This window comes from Carcharhinus amblyrhynchos, chromosome 23 (genome assembly GCF_965287045.1).
Source record: "Carcharhinus amblyrhynchos chromosome 23, sCarAmb.v2.hapA, whole genome shotgun sequence".
NCBI classification, from domain to species: domain Eukaryota; kingdom Metazoa; phylum Chordata; class Chondrichthyes; order Carcharhiniformes; family Carcharhinidae; genus Carcharhinus; species Carcharhinus amblyrhynchos.
In genome coordinates, this window is record NC_137346.1 from 10,480,558 (window position 1) to 10,504,659 (window position 24,102).

The 24,102-nt window shown below is 42.5% G+C and overlaps 1 protein-coding gene and 1 long non-coding RNA gene across 17 annotated transcripts in view; one reads left to right on the forward strand and one right to left on the reverse strand.

The window, feature by feature from the left end:
* Positions 1 to 16,343, forward strand: part of LOC145357273 (uncharacterized) — a 299,761-nt gene extending 283,418 nt beyond the window's left edge. Inside the window, exons 2-3 of the long non-coding RNA XR_013889281.1 lie at positions 13,044 to 13,108; positions 14,940 to 16,343. This is a non-coding gene — a long non-coding RNA (uncharacterized LOC145357273). The remainder of the gene's footprint in view (positions 1 to 13,043; positions 13,109 to 14,939) is intronic.
* The window catches only part of LOC145357267 (neurofibromin), a 324,662-nt gene continuing 312,603 nt past the window's right edge, over positions 12,044 to 24,102 (reverse strand). For 8 of the 16 annotated variants that reach the window (XM_080210465.1, XM_080210458.1, XM_080210454.1 and 5 more), the window contains 2 exons: positions 16,365 to 16,418; positions 12,044 to 12,254 (listed from right to left, as the gene is read on the reverse strand). In XM_080210465.1, coding sequence (XP_080066591.1) covers positions 12,112 to 12,254; positions 16,365 to 16,418 — 197 coding nt within the window. In that variant the 3' untranslated portion in view covers positions 12,044 to 12,111. Of the gene's footprint in view, positions 12,255 to 16,364; positions 16,419 to 21,087; positions 23,544 to 24,102 lie in introns of those variants that run through there. The other 8 variants (XM_080210466.1, XM_080210464.1, XM_080210459.1 and 5 more) reach the window with 3 other exon arrangements.

A 24,102-nucleotide genomic window follows, 5' to 3' on the forward strand; every position in this document is an offset into this window, starting at 1 on the left:
CCTTAAGCCAGAATTTTACAGTCACACCCATCCTGGAATCAGGGTGGGCACGACTCGCAGAATGGAATTCTCCGGTGGCCTCGAGTGGGATTTTCTGAGCCTGGCCGAGCGAAATCGTAAAATACTTGCTTTAGTGTCTTAGCCTAGCAGGGTAAATTCGTGGAGTTAACAGAGATAAGGCCTGGGTGGATTTGTGGTCGGTGCAGACTCAATGGGCTGAATGGCCTCCTTCTGCACTGTAGGGATTCTATTATTCTATTGAAGGTGGTTGGAAGGCATACCCAAGGACAGAAAATGTATAGAATATAAGAGCAGGGAGATTATGCCAGACTGCTATCAGCAGGGTTAAGGGTCAGGTGCTGGAAGGTGGGATTAAGATAGGCAGCTAGATTTTATTTTTCCTTTTTCAGCCACACTGAATGGCCTCTTTCTGTGCTGTAATTTTTTTCTCTGATTCTAACTGTATGGAACACTAGTTATGCCACAGCTGGAGTACAGGAACATTTCTGGTCACATTATAGGAAGGATGCAGTTACACTCGCATCAGAGTGAGTCCGGAGATTTATGAGGATGTTGTTAGGATTGGAGGAATTTAACTATGAAGAAAGATTACATTTGCTGCAATTGTTGCTGGGAGGCTTGTTACACATATACAAAATAGTGAGGAGTCTAGTCAATGGGAAGGAAAGACCAATTTCCCTTGGCAATTAAATTAATAACAAAAGGGCGTAAATTTAAAGGAATTGGTTAAAAAAAAAAGTTGTGAATATCTTCATTGCGGTTGGTGGGAGCTCAAATTCATCGCTCAAAAGGGTGTCAGATGCACAAACATTTGGATAAGCTGTTGAAATGCTGTAACCTGCAAGGATATGGAACAAGAGCTGGGAAGTGCAAAGGACCTGGGGGTCCTTGTGCATGAGTCGCAAAAACCCAGTCTGCAGGTGCAGCAGGTGATCAAGAAGGTGAATGGAATGCTGGCCTTTATAGCGAGGGGGATAGAATATAAGAGCAGGGAGGTCTTGCTACAACTGTACAGGGCACTGGTGAGGCCGTGGCTGGAGTACTGTGTGCAGTTTTGGTCGCCTCACTTGCGCAAGGATATTTTGGCCTTGGAAGGAGTGCAGAGGAGGTTCACTAGGCTGATACCGGAGATGAGGGGGTTGAACTATGAAGAGAGGCTGAATAGACTGGGTTTGTACTCGTTGGAGTTTAGAAGGATGAGGGGGGAATCTCATAGAGACATATAAGTTAATGAAGGGGATGGCTAGGGTAGAGGTAGAGAGATTCTTCCCGCTCAGAAAGGACAGCAGGACTAGAGGGCACAGCCTCAAGATAAGTGGGGGGCAGTTTAGAACGGAGTTGAGGAGGAACTTCTTCACTCAAAGGGTGGTGAATCTCTGGAATTCTCTGCCTGTTGAAGTGGTGGAGGCTACCTCGCTAAATATATTTAAGACACGGGTAGATAGGTTTTTGGTAGGCAAGGGAATTAAGGGTTATGGGGAGAAAGCGGGAAAGTGGAACTGAGCCACTTCAGATCAGCCATGATCTTATTGAATGGCGGGGCAGGCTCGAAGGGCTAGATGGCCTACTCCTGCTCCTATTTCTTATGTTCTTATGTTATGTTCTAAGTGGGATTGGATTGGATAGTTCCAGATAGACAGCCAGCAAGGTCATAGTGGGCCGAATGGCTCCCTTCTGTGACACAAGTTTCAATGATCTTGTGAGACAAGGGACATTAAGTGCACAGTTTGGGAAACAAAGGATAAATGTTAAATTAACCACCGTGGATAGCACAGTGGCTAGCACTGCTGCCTCACAGCGTCAGGAACCTGGGTTTGATTCTGGTCTTGGATGACTGTCTGTGTGGAGTCTGCACGTTCACCCTGTGTGGGTTTCTTCCAGGTTCTCCGGTCTTCTCCCACAGTCCAAAGATGTACGGGCTAGATTGGCCATGCTGAATTAAAAGAACGCAAAGCAAATGAATGAGTGACAATGCTAATGGAATAATTGTATGTGGTTAAAATTAATTATTTAATCTTTTTCTTATTTACACATACTTGTGGTCCATGGGAATGGACACAGTCATGGTTTGCTACAGCAGATATCTAGACTAATAATCTGGAGTGAGCGCAAATCTCACCATGGCAATTTAAGAATTTGAATTCTTAAATTTTAAAATATACTATAAGTAAGTGATGGTCAAACTTTCTGATCCTTGCAAAAACCCAAAGAGTTCATGAATAACCTTGAGGGAAATAATTCAGTTGTTTTTACCCAGTATGGCTTCCATGTGGATTCTTAACTGCCGTAGAGGGCACTTGTTTGTGTAACTCCCTTGCGAAGGGCCGCATCTCCCCTTTCAGGTGGATGTTAAAGTTTCTATGGAACTACTGGACCTATGGAACCATGGAACCAAGATATTGCCTGGTATGGAGGATATTGGCTCTGAGGAGACATTGAATAAAGTGGGATTGTTCTCCCTGGAAAGACAGAGGCTGAGGGGCGACCTGATAGAAGTTTATAAAACTATGAGAGGTATGGATAGGGTAAACAGTTGGAAGCTTTTTCCCAGGGCAGAAATGACAATTACAAGAGGGTACGAGTTCAAGGTAAGGGGGGAATGGTTCAGTGGAGGTGTGCGGGGAAAGGTTTTTACACAGAGGGTGGTGGGGACCTGGAATGCACTGCCAGGTGAGGTGGTTGAGGCAGTTACATTAGCGACATCTAAACCTGATTTTGATAGACACATGAACAAACGGGGAATGGAGGGATATAAGGGGTTGGTTTAGATAGGTAAATGTGATCGGTGCAGGTTCAGAGGGCCGAAGGGCCTGTTCCTGTGCTGTACTGTTCTTTGTTCTATTTCAAACAAGTTCTCCTTCTTTGCTGAACAACATTTAACCCTTAAATCAACACCAAAAAAACGTCCTATTCATCTGCTTAGTTATTGTTCACAGGGCGTTTCCTAAAACAAATTAGCTACTGCATTTCCTACATCACATCAGTCACTATACTTCAAAGAGTACTTCATAAAATCAGAATGTCCTGCGGTTGAGAAAGGCACTATATAAACACAAAGCTTATTTTTGTTTTACACTCCCGTGGCAACACTTAAAGATCACGTGGTTCTGGCCACTTGAGGCGTCAACTATTGCTCATGGAACCATATTCCAGAGAAAAAGTTTATTTATTATTAGTCACAAGTAGGTTTACATTAACACTGCAATGAAAGACCAGGCCTTTAGGACAGGGCAAAAATAAAATGCGAAACAAAAGTTTGTTTTTGATGGAATCGGAGGATTCATACAATTCCAGGGTTCCAGCAATTCCCAAAGGGATAACATAACCCAAGGATTCAGGTAACATTGTCCCAGGCTTGGTGTGATAAGAGGGAAAAGATTAACAGTCTAGTGGTTTTTTTTGAGATATTTAATAGTTGGTGCATTTGGCAGAGAACAAGATTCAGAAATCTTTTTCTGCTATACAATGGATGCTGTAATTGTACAGATTGGGTTACAGATAGAGTCCTGTAACCACAATGTCAGATGCTAGAAGATACACTACCATTCTTCTGGTCTATCAACTCTTCAGTCATTGCAAACTTTATTTTAAATAACCCTAACCTGAGAAATGAAATGATTCTTATCTGTACCTTTTCAATGTGTCCTTTTTGCCATTTATACAGGATTCAGAGATAAAGAGATTCAGGGACACAGCACCAGTCACTGACTGATTTATATTCAAATAGTGAGCCTAATCTTGTTTTGACTGTAGGGTGCTGCATGAAGTTGGTTTGACAGGAGTCCTTAAGAATTTTGGAAATATAAATACGCTGTAGGACATTCTGTTGATACTACTGAACCCTTGACCACAGTGAAGGTGAAGCAAGCAAAAGTTGCATGCATCATAGGTGAATTCTCAACGGTTGCATTCCTATTACCACCACCCCCCCACCCCACCCCCTCACACACCACCGAGTGTCTCATTCATAACATCATCCTGATGAAATTATGCTGTGCAGTCTCTGTGGCATTAATATCCTTTCCATTATGTAGCACTGATAACCTGTGGGAGGCAATGGCCTAATGGTATTTTGGCTCAATTATTAATCCAGAAACTCAGCTAATGTTCTGGGGACCCGGATTCGAATCCCGCCACGGCAGATAATGGAATTTGAATTGAATTTTAAAAATTTGGAATTAAGAATCTACTGATGACCGTGAAACCGTTGTCAATTGTAGAAAAACCAATCTGGTTCACTTTAGGGAAGGAAATCTGCCATCCTTACCTGGTCTGGTCTACATGTGACTCCAGAGCCACAGCAATGTGGTTGACTCTCAACTGCTCTTGGGCAACGAGGGGAGGCGCTGACCCTGTGATAATTATTGCTAGACAATTAATCCAGAAACTCAGCTAATGTTCTGGGGACCGAGGTCAAATCCCATCTCAGCAGCTGATGGAATTTGAATTCAATAAAAAATGTCTGGAATTAAGAATCTACTGATGACCATTCTTGATTTATTAATCACAAGTAGGCTGACATTAACACTGCAATGAAGTTATTGTGAAAATCCCCCTAGTTGCCACAGTCCAACGCCTGTTCGGGTACACTAGGGGAGAATTTAGCACGGCCAATGCACCTAACCAGCACATCTTTGGGCTGTGGGAGGAAACCAGAGCACCAGAGGAAACCCATGCAGACACAGGGAGAATGTGTGGAGTTTGCACAATGTCCCAAGCTGGGAATTGAAGCTGAGGCCCTGGCACTATGACGCCTCATTGGGGGCACTCTTACTCTGTTCCTCTTCCTGCATCTCTTCACATTCCTCCACACTAAACTGGATAAGTAAATATCATGTATAAAAACATTAAGACCAATCTTAAGGTACTGTAGCTGAACACACAAACCATTTGCAATAAGATAGATGAATTAGCTGCGCAAATTGGATACATGAGTATGATATGGTTGTGGAGACATGGCTGCAGGGTGACCAAGACTGAGATTGAATATCAATGGGCACTAGATATTTAGGAAGGTCAGGCAAAAAGAAAAAGGAGGTTAGAGGAGGTAACTATCAAGGCATTGTTAGTTACTGATGAAATCAGCAAAACAGGGAAAAACGATATTGACTCAGAAAAACTAGATGTAGAATTAGGCTACATGAGTAGGTGAGGCTAGAAACAGCGCTGAAAACATAAGTGGGCATTGTCCACACGCCTCCAAACAGTGGTTGCATGGTAGGGGATGGCATTAAACTTGACTTTACTCAACATATAGATTGGACAAATGAAATTAACAACAACGCTGTGGCAGATGAATTCTTGGAGAGTGAACAGGATTTTTTTTAGACCAGTAAGTCAAAAAACCAACTAGGGAACATGCCATCCTTTATTTGGCATCATGCTATGAGAAACGGTTAATAAATAACCTTGTTGTGAGGAGTGCTTTAGGAAACAGTGACTATAACATGATAGAATTCTTCATCAGGATGGAAAGTGAAGAAGTATAATCTGAAATCAAGATCCTAAATCTAAACAAAGGCAACTATTAGGGAATGAGGTGACAGTTGGCCAAGGTAGGTAGATTGGGGAATTTCATTGAAAGGCATGATAGTGGTTAGGCAATGGCTAATATTTAAGGAATGAATGGATCTATTGCAATAGTTATACATTCCTTTCTGGCGCAAAAACAAAACTGGTCTAACCATGGCTTAGAAAATAGGTTAAGGATAGTATTAGATCCAAAGGGGAGTCATATAAAGTTGCTAGAAAAAGTAACAAGCCTGGGGATGAAAGGGCTGATGCATGAGGAGAGATTAAATAGTTAGGCTTACACTCGCTGGAGTTTAGAAGGATGAGAGGGGACCGGATCAAGGGCTATATTTTAAAAGGGATTGATAAAGTAAATGTAGACCAAATGTTTCACCTTGTGGGGCAATCTTCAACAAGAGGACACAGGTATAGGTTGAGAGATTTAAAACTGAGATGAGGAGAAACTGCTTCTCACAGAGGGTGGTGAATTTGTGGAACTCGCTACCCCCATAACGTGGTGGAGGCTGTATCATTGAATAGTTCTGAGAAGATAGACACATTTCTAATAAAAAATGGGGTTAAAGGGATATGGGGAACAGCTGGGGAGGTGAATTTAAGACCAGGGAGAGATCAGCCATGATCTGATTGAATGGAGAGACAGGCTCGAAGGGCTGAATTTGTCTACTTCTGCTCCTAATTCCTATGTTCCTATGTAAGCCTGAGGGTTGGGAGAAGTGCTGTATTCAGCAAAGGAAGACAAAGAGATTGTTTAAGAGGGGAAAAGAAAGTATGGGAGTAAATTTGCAAGTGATGTAAAAGCAGACTATAAAAGCTTCTATAAGTATATAAAAAGCAAAAGATTGGTGAAGACAAACATAGATGTCTTACAGTCCAGAACAGAATTTATAATAGAGAACAAGGAAATAGCAGAGCAAATAAATAATTAATTTAGGTCTATCGTCACACAAATAACTTCCCAGAAGTGCTAAGGAATTTTGAATCTGGTGAGCAGGAGTTCAAGGAAATTACTATTACTGGAAAAATAATGTTGGAGAAAATAATGGGACTGAAAGCGGATAAATCCGCAGGTGACCATGGAAGTAGTGGGTGCTTTGGTTATCATCTTCCAAAATTCTGTAGATTCTGGAACATTCCTAGCATATTGGAGGATGGAAAATATATTGCTGCTATTTAAAAAGTGAAGGAGGGAGGAAATGGGGAAATACAGATCGGTTAGCCTAGCATCAACAGTGGGGAAAATGTTAGGATTTATTATAAAGGATGCAATAGCAGAACACTTCAAAAGCATGAAAGGGATTAGGCAAAGTCAACATGGATTTATGAAAGGGAAATCATGTTTGATAAACCTACTGAGACTTTTTGAAGATTTGTGCGTGCAGGTCCACAGTATCCTAAAAGGTGGCCGAGGTGATTAAGAAGGCAAATGGCACACTTCCCTTCATCAGCCGCATTCATCAAGTATAAGAGTTGGGAAATCATGTTGCGGCTATCTAACACCATGATTAGACCACATTTGGAGTATGGCGTGCAGTTCTGGTCACCATATTATCAAAAGGACATGGAAGCTTTGGAGTGTAAAGAAGGTTCACCAGGATGTTACCTGGTTGTGAGGGTGTTGGCTGTGAGGAGGTTGAATAAACTAGGATTGGTTTCATTGGAAAGACGAATACTGAGGGGAGACCTGATAGAGATCTACAAAATTATGAGGGGCATAGACAGGATGTATAGTCAGAGGCTCTTTCCCAGGGTGGAAGTGTCAATTACAAGGGGGCATGGATTTAAGGTGAGAGGGGGAAAGTTTGCAGGAGACGTGTGGGGGAAGATTTTCCACACAGAGTGGTGGGTGCCTGGAACCCCAGCTACAACAGTGTGAGCAGTTCTAGGAAGGAAGTGATTGCACTAGAAAGGATGTAGAGGAGATTCACCAGGATGTTGCCTGGGCTTCAGTTCTATGAAAAGCAGCTGGTTGGGCTGGTGTTGTTTTCCTTAGAGCAGGGAAGCTGAGGGGGGACCTCACTTATGTGTACACATTTGAGGGACATAGATAGGGAGAAACTTTTCCTCTTAGTAGATGGGTCAATAACTGGGGGCTTGGATTTAAGACAAGAGACAGGAGATTTGGAGGGGATGCGAGGAAAAACTTTTTCACCCAGAGGGTGGTGGGAATCTGGAACTCTCTGCCTGAAAGGGTGATGCAGGTGGAAACCCTCAACATTTAAGTAGCAGTGAGATAAACACTTGAAACACCCTAGCATACAAGTCTACAGACTTAAAGCTGGAAGATAAGATTAGAACAGATAATTGGTACAGACATGATGGGCCAAAGGGCCTCTTTTTGTGCTGTAATTCTCTATGACTACATCAATGATTTGGACTGGGAGCCAAAAATAATATTTCCAAGTTTGCCAATGTTACAAAACTAGGTGAGAGGGTGAATGGTATGGAAGAAGCTTCAAAGTGATTTAGAAAAGTTGAGAGAGTGGGCAAGTACATGGCAGATACAGCATGTGAATAACTATGGCTACCCAATTCAGATAGAGAAACAGAATGGCAGAGTATTGTTGAAATGGTGATACGTTAGGAACAGTTGATGTCCAAAGGGACCTAGGTATCCTCGTACATTAGTCACTGAAAGCAAGCATGCAGGTGCAACAAGTGGTTCGGAAGGCAAGTGGTATGTTTTCCTTCATTGCAAGAGGATTTGAGTACAGGGGCAAGAGTGTCTTACTCCATCTGTACAGGGCCTTACTGAGATCACATCTGCAGTATTGTGTGCAGTTTTAGTCTCCTAATCAAAGAAGGGATATACTTGCTATTGAGACAGTGTAGTGAAGATTCACCAGACTGATTCCTGCGATAATAGGATTGTTACACGAGGAGAGATCGGGGCCTGTATTCACTGGAATTTAGAAGAACAAGGGGAGAGCTAATCGAACAGTATAGAATTCTGACCGGGCTGTACAGACTGGATACAGGGGAAGCCACTTTAGAACTGGAATGAACAATTTCCTCACTCAGAGAGCAGTGAACCTGTGGAATTCTGGAGAGGCCAAATCACTGAATATATTTAAGGAGGAAATACCTAGATTCTAAAGGCGTCAAGGGCATGCAGTGAGAACATGGCGTTGAGGTAGAGGATCAGCCATTATCATACTGAATGGTGGAGCAGGTTTGAAGGACCAAATGGCCTACACCTGCTCCTATTTTTGATGCAACTGTCACCTGCCTATTCATTCTGCCCAACTGCACATGACTTCCTGAAGTCTTTTGTAGTCTATTTGCTCACGTTGTGGCATAAAACTTTTTATGTTGTGATGAGGCACAATGCCATGGGAGATCTGACTCTATAGAGGGAAATGGGCCAAATGCAGGCAGCTGGGACTAGCTTAGGGGTTTATATAAAAAAAGGGTGGTATGGACAAATTGGTCCAAAGGGCCTGCTTCCATGCTGTAAACCCCTGTGACTCTATGATCTGTTTGCACACACATTTCTTTTATATCAAAAGCACCAGTGTACCAGCTAACAAATCATCAATTTCAGACATAAATCAGCTCACATAATTTGGCACACAAACAGGAGAAAATAGTAGTCCAGAGATTATAAATGCAGGATGTGCTGGAAAGATCAAACTTCATTTTAATGCTGCAGCATTCTATTTCCTCATCAGTTTCCCATATCTTAAATAAACACTGGTCTAAGTACACACAATGCATTTAGAGGATTGCCTTTGACAGAACAAATAAATGATTAACTGGGGTGTTAAAAGCCTTTAACTCTAACAGATATTTAGAGAACTCTTAGATTTATCCAGTTGATGTGCAGGATGTAGGCAAGTGGCAAAGGAATACTCTTAACTTCATAGTGCACAATTGTGCTACCTGAAAATCAGATAAGATTTGTTTTATAAATCTAATCTTTGGACACAATACATGAGTAATTAACGTGGGACAATGTCACATGGTGAGTGCAGCATGGCTTGCAAGGAATAGGTGTCTTTGGACTTTTGGTCTTCAAGGTTGGGGAGGGTTTTCTTCATGTCATTTCTGGATCTGCAGACTAGTGGATACTAATTGACTGCTACTATTGACTAACAACTCTATATTCTTGTTCGCTGAACAATCTGGCTGGCAGAAGGTGAAATTGAGGGATTACAGTCTTCTTCCATCTAGCAACTTGTGATACTAAAAATACCTGTATTCTAATGGCAGTTCCTCTTTCCCTTTTAGAATAACCACTTGATTTGAGAGAAATCAGGCTAGCGGGGTAATACCGACAAATGATGAAATAGTTTAAAGTGCAACATGTCACTGGGCTTCCTGCATCGGGTCTACGTTTCTAACAGGTTTATTTACTAGTGTCACAAATAGGCTTACATTAACACTGCAATGAAGTTACTGTGAAAATCTCCTATTTGCCACACACTGGTGCCTGTTCAGGTACACTGAGGGAGAATTTAAAGTTTATTTATTAGTCACAAGTAATGTGGGCGGCACGGTGGCTATCACTGCTGTCTCTCAGTTCCAGGGACCTGCATTCGATTACCTGGCTTCAGTCACTTTGTGTGTGGAGTTTGACATTCTCCCCATGTTTGCATGGGTTTCCTCCCACGGTACAAAGATGTGCGTTTAGGTTGATTTCTATGCTAAATTGCTCCTTAGTGTCCCAGGATTCATAGGTTAGGGGGATTAGAGGGGTAAATATGTGGGGTGCTGGGATAGAGTGGCATTGTTGTCGGTGCAGACTCGGTGAGCTGAATGGCCTCCTTCTGCACTGTAGTGTCTCTATGATTCTGTGTAAGACATACATGAACACTACAATGAAGTTATGTGAAATTCCCCTGGTCACCACAGTTCAGGTCAATTCACCTAGCCAGTACTGCTTTCAGACTGGGAGGAAAATGAAGCAACTGGAGGAAACCCACACAGACATGGGAAGAACATGCAAACTTCACACAATGATCCAAGCCAGGAATCAAACCCAGGTCCCTGGCGCTGTGAGGCAGCCATGCTAACCACTGCACCATTTAGCATGGCCAGTCAACCTAACCAGACTTTTTCGGTCATGAGGTCAGTAGATTGTAATGGGACATGGCGTTTGAGAATTATACTTCTTTGCTGAAGATATTTTAGCTGATCAGAGTTGTAAACAAATAAAACACCTTTTTCTTTTTGTCTCTTTTAATGACATAAAATGCAACGGAAGGGAAGAGAGAAGTTAACATTACTGACACTAGAATAATCAAATTTTGTTATGTTATACATGTACAGCAACTAACTGCTTTACAAAAAGCAAAATAATACAATATATCATCACATGTATTTACAGTGTAGTAAATATACCTTTGTCAATTTTACACAAAAACTATTTACAGATGAATGTACTGCAGTTTAAAAAAAATCTGTGGCCAACACTAGCAGTGACTTCTTACAGTAAGGTCTGTTGCATAACATTGACTGAGAGAAACACCTTTGATTTGTAGATCATGTGCACGTGTGTGTGTGTATCTGTGTGCATGTGTATGTATGAGACAGAGAAAGAGAGACCCAGAAACAAAATCCAAGACAGTGATGTTAACCTCAAGTTCGCTGCCCTGGGTTAATCAGCATTCAACTGTGAAGAGCACTGTCTCTAGGGCACCATTCTTAAGACCACACTGAAATGTATTGTTAATTGCACAAGATATCGTTGCTGTTTCATTTTTTTTGTGACATAATGGCGGCTACACAATTGTCCCTAAAGGAGTCACATTTGCTCAATACCACAAATTTAATACTAACTTTTTTTTTGTTGTTGTGATAATTATCTATTTTGGCAAAGTTCTTGCATATCATATTTTTAATTCATAGTTTTTCCAGGACTGTAAACAAATATAAAAAAAGACAATGTCTTTGTTATTTGCGGAATCAGTAAAATAAATGCAATGGTTCTGTACATTTTCTATGATTGCTGTAATGGACTTAACTTGTGTGTGTGGTAAATGTGCTTTAAACATGGTGGTTGGTTACTGTACCTACAGCTTAAAGGTTTCTTTTTCGAAACACAGGGAGTTCTCCTCAGAGCAAAAAATCACCAATGGACGTGATTAATTCCTACCCATTAAGCCACTTTCGTAGATCGCTGAAAAGTGCACAAACAGCAAAGCACTTATCATTATCGTATAAAAGGCAAATAAGGTAGAACCATCCTTTCTGCAATTAATGGCTATTAACAGTGTTGATAAGAATTTCAGTGCCTTTATCTCTTCCCCACCTCCAACCCCAAATAAAATGACAGATAATCAAAAACAAAAATACTACTTTCTCTCGAAACTTCATGTTCTGCGAATAAGAACCATTTTCCAGAAACACTGCAGGAAATACTGGCTGCACGGGAACAAGAAAATCATCGGGTCGCAGGGCAACCTTCAGCTGTTAATCACCAGGCAGCAGATGCGGCAGGAACAGAAACGCTTTCTTTGGGGAAGGGGCGGGGGGGTGGGTGGGTGGGCAGAGGGTGGTGGTGGGGGGATTCGCCTGGGGGAAGCCCAACAAGACTTGATGGGTCAGTCACACAACACTTCACACAATCTTTTTGATGCTGGGGCGCTTGAAACTGCCAGCACTGCGCTGCTTCTGCACTTGGCTTGCGGAGCCGTGACGGATTCTCCCGCTGTTGGTGTGCCCCGATGTAGGTGAGAGCTCCACATTCTCTTTATCGATTCCTGGAAAGTCACAGAGATAACGCACAGCAAATGTTATTCACTTAAGAACGTGTTGCTTGTTTTAAAAAAATGGCAAAGTATCAGACACCACGAGTGCCCCAAAGACTCAGCACAATACCAAAGATAACAGCTACAAGACTCAGTCAAGTGTGGACCCTTCACCCCCAGGATGTTTTAGCTGTACCCGTGTTCTCCTCCTCCAGGACCACAGACTATGCATTGAAGATTTGCTTACAACTTAGAACTCAGCAACTCTCAGCCAGAGTAATGAATCTGCAGAACTCTTTGGCGCAGAGGCTGTGGAGGCCAGTCATTAAGTGTCTTAAGACAGAGATAGATCGGTTCTTGATTAATAAGGGGATCAGAGGCTATGTAGAAAAGGCAGGAGAATAGGGATAAGAAAAATATCAGCCATGATTGAATGGCGGAGCAGACTTGATGGGCCAAGTGGCCTAATTTTGCTCCTATGTCTTATGGTCTTACTGGCCAATGCACCTCACCAGCACTTCTTTCGGACTATAGGAGGAAACCAGAGCACCTGGAGGAAACCCTCGCAGACGTGGGGAGAATATGCAGACTCCACACAGACAGTGACCCAAGCTGAGAATCGAACCTGGGTCCCTGGCGCTGCGAGGCAGCAAATGCTAACCACTGTGCCGGCATTGAAAATGGCAAAATACCCTCACTGTGTCAACACTTTTTAATCTAATTGTGTGGAGCTGGTTGAATGTGCCTCAATTCTGAGCTGCTGCGAGTCCACAACTACAAATCTAATATTCTTGTTTCCAGCTCATCCTCCCTCTCTCTCCTGAAGGTGATGATGTGCACCTGCAACCCACTGCTACTTTACTCAGGTACGTTTGATACCAGCTCCCTAGATATGCTTGCAGCTTTGAAGTTCAGAGAAAGCCAAACAGACTTGCTTTAGATCTAAAGATTTCTTTAGATCTAAAGATAAATAGCACAATAGGATTATGAATCACTAAAACATATGCTTATCCATACTGGTTCTAGACTTCACTGCATAACCTGATAGGCTGTGCTAAAGGTTCTTCATGCAGAAGCATAGGTAGTGAAAGGCGGCAGGCTACCTGACTGTGGAAGGATAGACACAATGTCCTCACACATACAGTTTCTCAACCAGGGTCACTAATAATGATGCGAATTAAGAGCATGGGCTGATTTTCCCCTTTCTTTCCATTGCCAGGAGGCCAACAGCCGGCTTTGATTAAACTCATGATTTTAGCCAAAAAAATGGAAGTTCTGCCAATTCAGCTACCCAATTTTTATATACATATATTTAGAAAAAGGCTCCCGACAGCAATTCTTCATACATTGAGACAAAGACTTGCTGTAAACAAATGTCTTGTCCTCCTAGCCCCAGGTGGAATCTGAGGCTGCATCAAATAAAGTGGTCAGTTAGAAATTGCAATACTTTTGTGTGTAGACCTGCTATTTAATGTGGGGATGGGATATATTTATACATGTTAAATTATTCAATTAAGAGCAACTAATAATAATTAATACACCTGTTATGCAAAAAATCAAGTCTGAAAGAGATCTGGGAATACAAGTCCACAGACCTGTGTTGCCACACTACCAGAAAAATGTGGAGGCTTTGGAGAGAGTACAGAAATGGTTTACCAGGATGTGGAGAGATTGAATAAACTGGGGTTGTTCTCCCTGGAAAGACAGATGCTTTGGGGCAACCCAATAGAAGTTTATTAAATTATGAGGGGCATAGATAGGGCGAACAGTTGGCAGCTTTCTCCCAAGGCAGAAATGATAATTACAAGGGGGCACAAGTTTAAGATATGGAGAGAGGGGTTCACTGCAGATGTGCAGGGGAAGTTTTTGTTTTACACAGAGGGTAGTGGGGGCTGGAATGTACTGCCAAGTGAGGTGGTTGAGGAAGACACATTCGTGACAATTTAGACTCATTTGGATAGACGCTTGAATAGACGGGGAATAGAGGGATATAAGCAGTTGGTCGAGATAGGACAACATGATTGGTGCAGACTTGGAGGGCTGAAAGGCCTGTTCCTGTGCTGTACTGTTCTTGTTATGCAGTAAGAGAAAGAAAAACCACAGGCCTCTTATATTGAGACTTTAGTCATTATGGCAACGCACAATTACTCTGATAACTAGCCCTCAAAATGACAGGTTGATAATGGGATGACTTGGCTTTTTGAAGGCACAGCAGATGGTGGCTCTTTCAGCTGAACTGCTAAAATATTAACATAGCAGCAAGACCAAACAGCATTACTATTTAACCTATACGGAACTGGCATTGAGCCCAGATTCAACCATAGAACAATGCTGACTTGTCCCGTATACCCGTGTTTTGAATGGGAATCGAACATAAAGATAGACAGAATTATGGTAGATTAAAGCAAAAGCATAAACACGTGTTTCCTGAGGTGAGCTGCTGTAGGTATTTCAAATGTCTTTTATTTTTCCCTTGCCTTTTATTTTTTCAGAAATGAACTCAAATACTTAGCTTGCAACTTATATGGCCTCTTCAATACCTGTTGCTAATTTTAGTAATTTAAAAGCCATCCATTTATCAAAAGCTTTCCGTGACCACTGGACATCTAAACATGCTCATGACCATTTTAAGGAGGGTTACTGTCGTTAGGTAAGTGGGAGATGCATATGAGCTTAATTATATATTTTTATTTTCAGATCTCTGTTCCTGTATCCTACCATCCGAGCAACAAGTGACCTCATTAACTCTCTTGCCAAGATGAATCATGCTCACTCCACTAGATTGTGTTTCATTCGCCATTTATCCACCCACTTGGTCTGTCTGTCTGCGTTCTCCTGAGTGTTTTGATGTCGTTTGACATACTTTCCCATACTCCAGCCTGGAGGTTTTGAAAAAAATGGCTCCATGACAATTGTAACCCATGAAGGCTCTGTTGGGAACTGCAGCCTAACATGTTAAGGCATTGTGCATTTCATTTGTAACATCGCACTTCCTGCCACTCCCGCCCACACATTTAAACTTAATCAGAGCGATTATCAGTGTCCCAGATTTCAATGCTGTACAGTTTAAAGCCTTAAAAATGTACACAATTAAATTATAACAAATTCATCTCTCACTTATCTGTCTAGGCAAAAGCGCTGGGGAGGAAGCATGTTAAAGAGCTGAAAGCTCCCTTATTTATTTTGTAAAAATTGTACAACATTAAAAAGCATATAAATAAACTAAAAATGGTAATATGGGTTATTTGAATATTTTGGTTGGTATTTCCCATTTTGAACACTCACACTGCCACAGGTTGTATGCAGCAATGTATTTGCTATTGCCGTGGGCCAGAAGAAAATTGAAAACTAAAAATATAAAGAGAAAATGTCAAAAATAACCAGCAGGGCTGGCAGCACCTGTGGAGGGAGACATGGTTAGAGTTTCAGGTTGGTGACCTTTCATCAACTTAAGTTTATTTATTATTGTCACAAGTAGGCTTACATTAACACTGCAATGAAGTTACTGTGAAAATCCCCTAGTCGCCACACACTGGCATCTGCTCAGGTACACTGAGGGAGAATTTAGCACGGCCAATGCGCCTAACCAGCACATCTTTTCAGACTGTGGGAGGAAACCGGAGCACCCGGAGGAAACCCATGCAGACTGCTCACAGACAGTGACCCGAGCCGGGAATCGAACCCGGGTCCTTGGCGCAGTGAAGCAGCAGTGCTAACCACCGTGCCACCCTGCATGATCCACTAAAATCTGTTTCTCCCTTCACAGACACGATCTGACCTACTGAGTAATTCCAGAAGTTTATTTTATTGGCTCAGATTTCTAGCCTGCCCAGTATGTTACAACTGAAGGTTGGCCATAATCCTATGTAACTGATATCTGAAAAGGCGAGACACTCATCGTGACACCTGAAGTAGTTCACTTTACACCGGCTTTTAACCTCATTAGAAAGCAAGCTCGATGCAGAACAGGAAGAAAAAAAAACACCAATTAAAGTGGGGTTTAGGCCCCCCCTCCACCCTGGAAATGGCTTCCCCGGAATTACAACTTATGCAAACTCATCCAAAAGGCAGGCCTGTGTTAATAAATGTTTGCACGTCATACAAAAATTAAAAAAAAAGTACCTTTGGAATAGATTGTCTGTATGAAAACTGCTGATTTAGAGCAAGGTAGAGAAGCTTCATGGAAACAAAGTGAGAGAGAAAAAAAAGCGAATGGTGATGAGAATGAAAGAATATTTTGGATAAACATTTAAATTGTCACATTCCTTGGCCACCACTGACCAACCCATAATATTTCTCATTTGAACCTGCTGATCCACTGTAAATGTGCAATGTTGTGTGCCCGGGGCAAGTTGGATAAAGAACAAGGAAGCACTTAGAATCCTACAATGAAGAAGGAGGCCATTTGGCCAATCAAGTCCACACGGACCACAATCTCACCCAGGCCCTATCCCCATGAATTTACCCTAGCTAGTCCCCCTGACACTAAGGGGCAATTTAACATGGCCAATCCAGCTAACCCACACGTCTTTGGGGTGTGGAAGGAAACTGCAGCATCCAGAGGAAACCCATGCAGACACTTGACATTAGCTACAAACTCTCAGTGGATATTACAATAGACTTATGTTCTACATTTGGAGAGAGTATCAAAGCTTTTAGACAAAAAACCTAACAAACATAGTTACTTGAGGACTGGCTTTGTGCCCTCTTTGCAATTTAATTAGTTAATCATTTTCATTAAGGATTTAAATTGTGGCTAGCCGAGCATCAACATCTGGCGAGAAACTCCCACTGAAAATTAAGTCAATTCTTCTTAAGGCCGACTCTCTAAAGTTACTACCTCATTCATTTCTGTTATCACAAGATTGGACTACACACTCCCGGCTGGTCTACTACGTTTGACCTTCTGTCAACTTGAGATCATCCAAAAACCCGCTGCTCGTGGTCAAGCTTGTACTGAGTCCTGTTTGGCCATCACCCCTATACTCACTGACCTACAATGGTCCCTGGCCAAAATTCTCATTCTTTCTTACAATCCTTCCAAACCCACAGTTCTCCAAGACATCCGCACTTTTTTCGGTTCCAGCTCATGAGCATCCCCGATTTTAATTAAGCTCTGGAATTCTCTCCCGACACCACTCCGCTCCCAGGGTGACCAATTTTCAAGGGAGAAGAAAGGGACATTTTGGCATGGGGGACAATTTGATGGCGGGGGGGGGGGGGGGGGGGGGGTCTTCAAGTGGGGGCAGGACACCCATCTAAAATATGGGGCATTCCCATAAAATCCAGGACGGCTGGTCACCCTGCCAAACCTCCACCTGCTTTCCTCATTTAGGATACTTCTTAAAACCTAGCATAGGAACACAGGGCCTGGGAGGAATACACCATTCAGCCTTTCGAGCCTGCTCCATTATTCAGTAAGACCATAACTGACCTGGTTATGGCCTGAACTCTTTTCCTGTCTGCCCCCCTCAATAACCCCCGACTCCCTTGTCTATCAGATATATGGCAAACTTGGCCTTGAATAGATTCAGTGACCCAGCCTCCATTGTTTTCTGGGACATGAATTCCTCAGACTAATGACCCTGAGAGAAAAAGTTTTCCTTATCTCTGTCTTAAAGGGGAGACTCCTAGTTCTAATCTCCCTCCCATTATTCAGTCTATAATGTCCCTTCAGGAACTTGTACAGTCCAATAAGATCACCTCGCAATCTTCTAAACACTGATGGGTATGGGGCCAACCCAATCAACCTTTCTTCATGGGATAAGCCCTTCATACCAGGAATGAGCCAAGTAAACCTTCTCTGTACTGCTTCTAACACAGTTTATATATATTTTCAAACAAGGAAACCAAAATTGTACACCATATTCCAGATGTAGTCTCACCAACGCCCTTGTAGAGCTGCAGTAAAACTTACTGACTTTGATATTCCACTGGTCTTGCAATAAACACTAACATTGCATTTATCTTCTCCAATCACCTGCATTCTCATCTTTTGCAATCTCTTTGACCAAACATCTAACCTAATAGCTGTGTGTGTGCCTTGGGGTGTTTTATAATGCTCCTGTGAAGTGCGTTGGCATGTTTTATTACATTAAACATGCAACATTTGTGTGGGTTCTCTCCGGGTGCTCCTGTTTCCTCCCACAGTCTAAAGATGTGCAGGTTAGGTTGATTGGCCATGCTAAAATTGACCGTAGATACATAGGTTAGAGGATTAGTGGGTAAAATATGTACAGATATGGGGGCAGGGCCTGGGTGGGATTGTGGTCAGTGCAGACTCGATAGACCAAATGGCCTCGTTCTGTACTGTAGGGTTTCTAATGTTTCTAAAAAAAAATTTGTTGTTTTACCTACTGCAGTAATGTGGTCAGTAGGCGATGCCCCTGAAGGAGAGGGCTTTCTTCAATATCATAGAATCCCTACAGTGCAGAAGGAGGCCATTCTGCCCATCGAGTCCGCACCGGCCACAATCCCATCCAGGCCCTATTCCCATAACCCCACATATTTACCCTGCTAATCCCCCTGACACTAGGGTCAATTTAGCATGGCCAATTTATCTAACCTGCGTATCTATGGACTATGGGAGGAAAGTGGAGCATCTGGAGGAAACCCATGCAGATGTGGGCAGAATGTGCAGACTCCACACAGACAGTGACCCGAGGCTGGAATGGAACCCAGGTCCCTGGTGCTGTGAGGCAGCAATGTTGACCACTGTGCAAGATTTGGTAAACACGTAACCATTCTGAATACACTCCCTAAAAGGGTGATGGAAGCAGATTCTCAAGAACTTTCCAAACAGAACTGGATAAATACTTGAGGGTGAAAAATTAAAATTTGTAATTCAAAATAAGATTAAAAGCCACTTCTTTTAAGACCCTAGGATGAGACCATCAGGTCCGGGGGGTGGGGTCATCAGCTTTTAGATCTAATAATTTTCCTAGTGATTACTTTAAGTTCCTCCCTCCCTTCTGCCTCTTGATTTTGAGCTATTCTTGGAATTTTTTTTGTGTCACCCATCATAAGACCATAAAACACAGGAGCAGAATTAGGCCACTTGGCCCATTGAGTGTGCTCTGTCATTCAATCACGGCTGATTTTTTTCTCATCCCCATTCTCCTGCCTTTTCCCCATAACCCCTGATCTCCTTCTTAATCAAGAACCCAACTCTGTCTTAAAGACTCACAATGACTTGGCCTCCACAGCTTTCTGCAGCAAAGAGTTCCACAGATTCACCACTCTCTGGCCCAAGAAATTCCTCCCCATCTCTGTTTTAAAGGATTGTCTCTTTAGCCTGAGGATACGCCCTCTGTTCTAGTTTTTCCTACTAGTGGAAATGGCAGAGGTGATAGTGGATGCCTTGGTGGTTATTTTCCAGACGTCGTTGGATTCCAGGGAAGTGCTGGAAGATTGGAAAGCGGCTAATGTTACGCCGTTGTTTAAGAAGGGTGCCAGGCAAAAGGCAGGGAATTATAGGCCGGTTAGTTTAACGTCTGTTGTAGGTAAAATGTTAGAATCCGTCATCAAGGAGGAAATAGCGAGACATCTTGAGGGGAATTGCTTGAGAGAGCAGACGCAGCATGGTTTCGTTAAGAGGAAGTCGTGTCTGACAAATTTATTGGAGTTCTATGAGGATGTGTCTAGGGCGGTGGATAGAGGAGAGCCGGTGGATGTGGTCTTTCTTGATTTTCAGAAGGCGTTTGACAAGGTACCTCAAGAGGTTATTGCAGAAGGTAAGGGGGCATGGAGTTGGGGGTAGGGTGTTAGCGTGGATAGAGGATTGGCTGTCAAATACGAGGCAGAGAGTGGGGGTTAATGGGTGCTATTCAGATTGGCGGTTGGTGACTAGTGGAGTGCCCCAGGGGTCGGTGCTGGGGCCTCAGCTATTTACCATTTATACAGATGATCTGGAGGAGGGAACCGAGTGTATGGTGTCGAAATTTGCTGATGACACCAAGATTGGGGGAACGGCAAATTGCGCGGAGGGTGTGGAGAGTCTGCAGAAGGATCTAGATAGGCTGGGCGAATGGGCCAGGAAATGGCAAATGGAATTTAATGTTGGCAAGTGCGAGGTGGTCCACTTTGGTAGGAATAATGGTAGGAAGGACTATTTCTTACGTGGCGAAAAACTGCAGCAGGCGATGGTGCAGAGGGACCTCGGGGTCCTTGTGCATGAGTCACAAAAACCCAGCTTGCAGGTGCAGCAGGTGGTCAGGAAGGCGAATGGGATGCTGGTCTTCATAGCGAGGGGGATTGAATATAAAAGTAGGGAGGTCTTGCTGCGGCTGTATAGGGCATTGGTGAGGCCGCAGCTGGAGTACTGTGTGCAGTTTTGGTCGCCGTACTTACGCAAGGATATTTTGGCCTTGGAGGGAGTGCAGAGGAGGTTTACTAGGCTGATACCGGAGTTGAGGGGCTTGAGCTATGAGGAGAGGCTGAATAAACTAGGCTTGTACTCGTTAGAGTTTAGAAGAATGAGGGGAGATCTCATTGAGACATATAAGGTGATGAATGGGATGGATAGGATAGAGGTGGAGAGACTCTTCCCGCTCAGAAAGGACAGTAGGACTAGGGGGCACAGCCTCAAGATAAAGGGGGGGCGGTTTAGAACAGAGTTGAGGAGGAACTTCTTCACTCAAAGGGTGGTGAATCTCTGGAATTCTCTGCCCGTTGAGGTGGTGGAGGCTGCCTCGCTAAATGTTTTTAAGACGCGGGTTGATGGGTTTTTGATAAGCGAGGGGATTAAGGGTTATGGGGAGAGGGCGGGAATGTGGAACTGAGCCACGACAGATCAGCCATGATCTTATTGAATGGCGGGGCAGGCTCGAAGGGCTAGATGGCCTACTCCTGCTCCCATTTCTTATGTTCTTATGGAAACATCCTCTCCACGTCCACTTTACCCAGGCCTTGCAGTATTCTCTAAGTTTCAATAAGATTCCCCCTCTCATCCTTCTAAACTTGTTGATACAGACCCAAAGTCCTCAACTGTTCCTTATACAACAAGCTCTTCATTCAAGGAATCAGTGGACCCATAGTGGAGACAGTCACAAAATCCCTGTTCAATACTTCCAACATTTTCTTACTTCCTAGGTTTCACTTCCAAAGGGCCAACGCTCACTTTAGTTACTCTTATTTTAATTTGTAGACACTCTGACAATCTGCTTTTATGTTGCTAAATAACTTCCATTTGTATCCTAATTTCTCGCACTTTTTTTTGGGGTTCTAAAATCTGTCCAATCTATCTGTCACTTGGCTTGGCATACTGCACATTTTTTCTTTCGATGTGAAACTCTTCTTAACTTCTTTAGTTGGCCAATGGATGCTACATTCTTTTCAAATATCCCTAAATATTTCTACACTTTCTTTTAACCTACTTGCCCAATTCACTTCAAACTCTGTCTTCTTGCTCTTGTGATTGTTTTTATTTATCATTAAGACACTAGTTTTAGACCCACAATCTTATCTTCAAACTGAATGGAAATGCTATCATATTATGATCACTATTGCCCAAAGGCGACATTACAATGTGGCCCTGTTTCATTGCATATTACTAGGTCTAAAATAGCCTGTTCCTTGGTTGACACTGGAACGTACTGTTCTAAGAAACTGTTCCAAAAACACTATGAACTCATCATCCAGACTACTTTTGTCAGTCTGTTTCATCTGATCTATATAATGATTGAAATCACCACGATTATTGAAGTATCATTCTCATAAGTCCCCATTATTGCTTCCTGTATACTCAGTCCTGCAGAGCACGAGGGGGTATTAATGGGATAACTTTCAGGTGTGTGATGGGTTGATTGGTTTCCTTTGTGCTACATCATTCCAATTATAAACTAAGCTTGGATCAGGGTACAATATTTACACAGAGGCTGGCAAGGACAACATTGAGAAAAATTGAGCTTGAAGGTAACAAAAAAACAGAAGCTATTAACAGCAGGGGTTACCAATAAGGGTGGATAATGTTATGGAGTAAAATGAACAGTTTAGCCATGTTGCTTGGTACCTTACTAAACAGTCTGGTATCTTTACCGAATAAGACACAAGGGAAACAAAAAGAATTCATCTCATAATTAATCCATTTATGGCTATAAGCATTCTGATGCGAAGGCAAAAACATTGATCATGTTTGCCACAAGATACTAGCAATAAGTTGAATGCAACTGGTCATTTCTTTCGCATTACAGTTTCTCAAAGTGCAGGGCACTACTAATGGCATCCTAACATCCTTCTGATTCTGGCACACAATGCCACAAGTTTCACTCTGCCTATATGCAGATGGTCTGCGACCAGCAACTTAAAGCCATGTTGCTCAATGTAGACTATCTAAACAGCGGTGGAAATCCTTATGGGACCAGTGGCAACTATGCTGCAGTCCTGTGGTCTCAGCCAGTTTGTGTTACCCCAATGTTGTTTACTCAGAAATAAATGATGCCCCTTTCCCACCCCACAATCTTCTGCCTTACTTTACCAGGTGACAATGAACATCAATGGTTATTTGAGCACCGATTGTATAGAGATAATTTGCTCCTTAGCTGGGCATGTTTCCAACAGGGTCCACTCGGTTGCAGAAAGGTGCCCTGGATTTTTTCAAACTTGAGTTCTGAGAGTATCACATCGTAGAACAATATCGCAGAAGGTCATTTAGCCTATCACACTGACCTAATTAAACCCAATCCCCTATTCTTGTTCTATAGCCTTGTAATTCAACCCCCTGAAGTTTAGATTTCCAAAATTACAATCGAATCTGCTTCCACTTCCCTGTCAAACCAGTGCTGGTGAATAGATCAGCTATGAGGTGAGTAAACTAACTCAGCACAAAATTGGAAATTAAACCTACTATTTTCTACTATTTACCTCACCAGGTATTGGCTTACTCATTGTGAAACCAGACTTTCGTAAATAGATACAACTTCAAAAGGGCCTTCAATATTGCTTACCTGGGGCCAAAACCTATCAAAGCTATTGCAAAAACAGATGCTGAGAGAGATATGGACTTAGTGGATGGGAGCTTGGGTTGGGATGTTGATTACAATGAGGCCCAATTTGTTTGTGAGATAATGTAACAGTAGATCTACATCTAGAAAACAAAAATACAGTCGACCATAAATCCATACTAAACTGAAGCATACTCTAATGATCAATAATTTTTGCTAATTAGAAACTATAGGCCACTGAGGGCATTACAGATTGCCTGCACTATAGTTTTCACCTGTACCAGTTATTTCCACCAGAGGGCCTCAAGCGGGGCATTGTTGGTGATTGTCTACACTCTGGTCATTGACAGCAGCACAAGCGCTGAGGAGACGAGAGACAGAAACAAAGCAAAACAAGAGAAAAATTCAGTGCATGCATAATCAAAAAGGAAGAGGTTAACACATTAAAAATTAAATACAATGCAAAATGAAAATATGCTGACAAAAATCAAATATTAGCTTAAATTTAATCTTAAAAAGTTGCAAAATTCGGGAGAGGTGCTGCCATGGGTAAATCACTTCGGAATCTATCTTGGGCTGAATCTCTGCTCCCTAGCTTTGCCAAGTTCAGAGCATGACTCTCAACCATTCCAGCTGAAGTTTGATACTCAAAATGACCCTCCATTTTGAAAGTAGCCCCAACCTGTGCCCACATACAGAACTAGTTTAGCGATTGTGATGGACAATTTAGAACTAATGGGGCATCTTGTCACAACACTTCAGTTGTGCTGAGTAAGGAGGGTTAATTAGGTGTCAAGAGGAAGAGAGTTTTATACATACTGGCATTTGAATTTCACCATTGGTTAAAAATCTATCAAAACAGAAAAAGTGATGGTATTTAAAACAGTGTGTAAACAGAACACAACAACCACCAGCCAGCA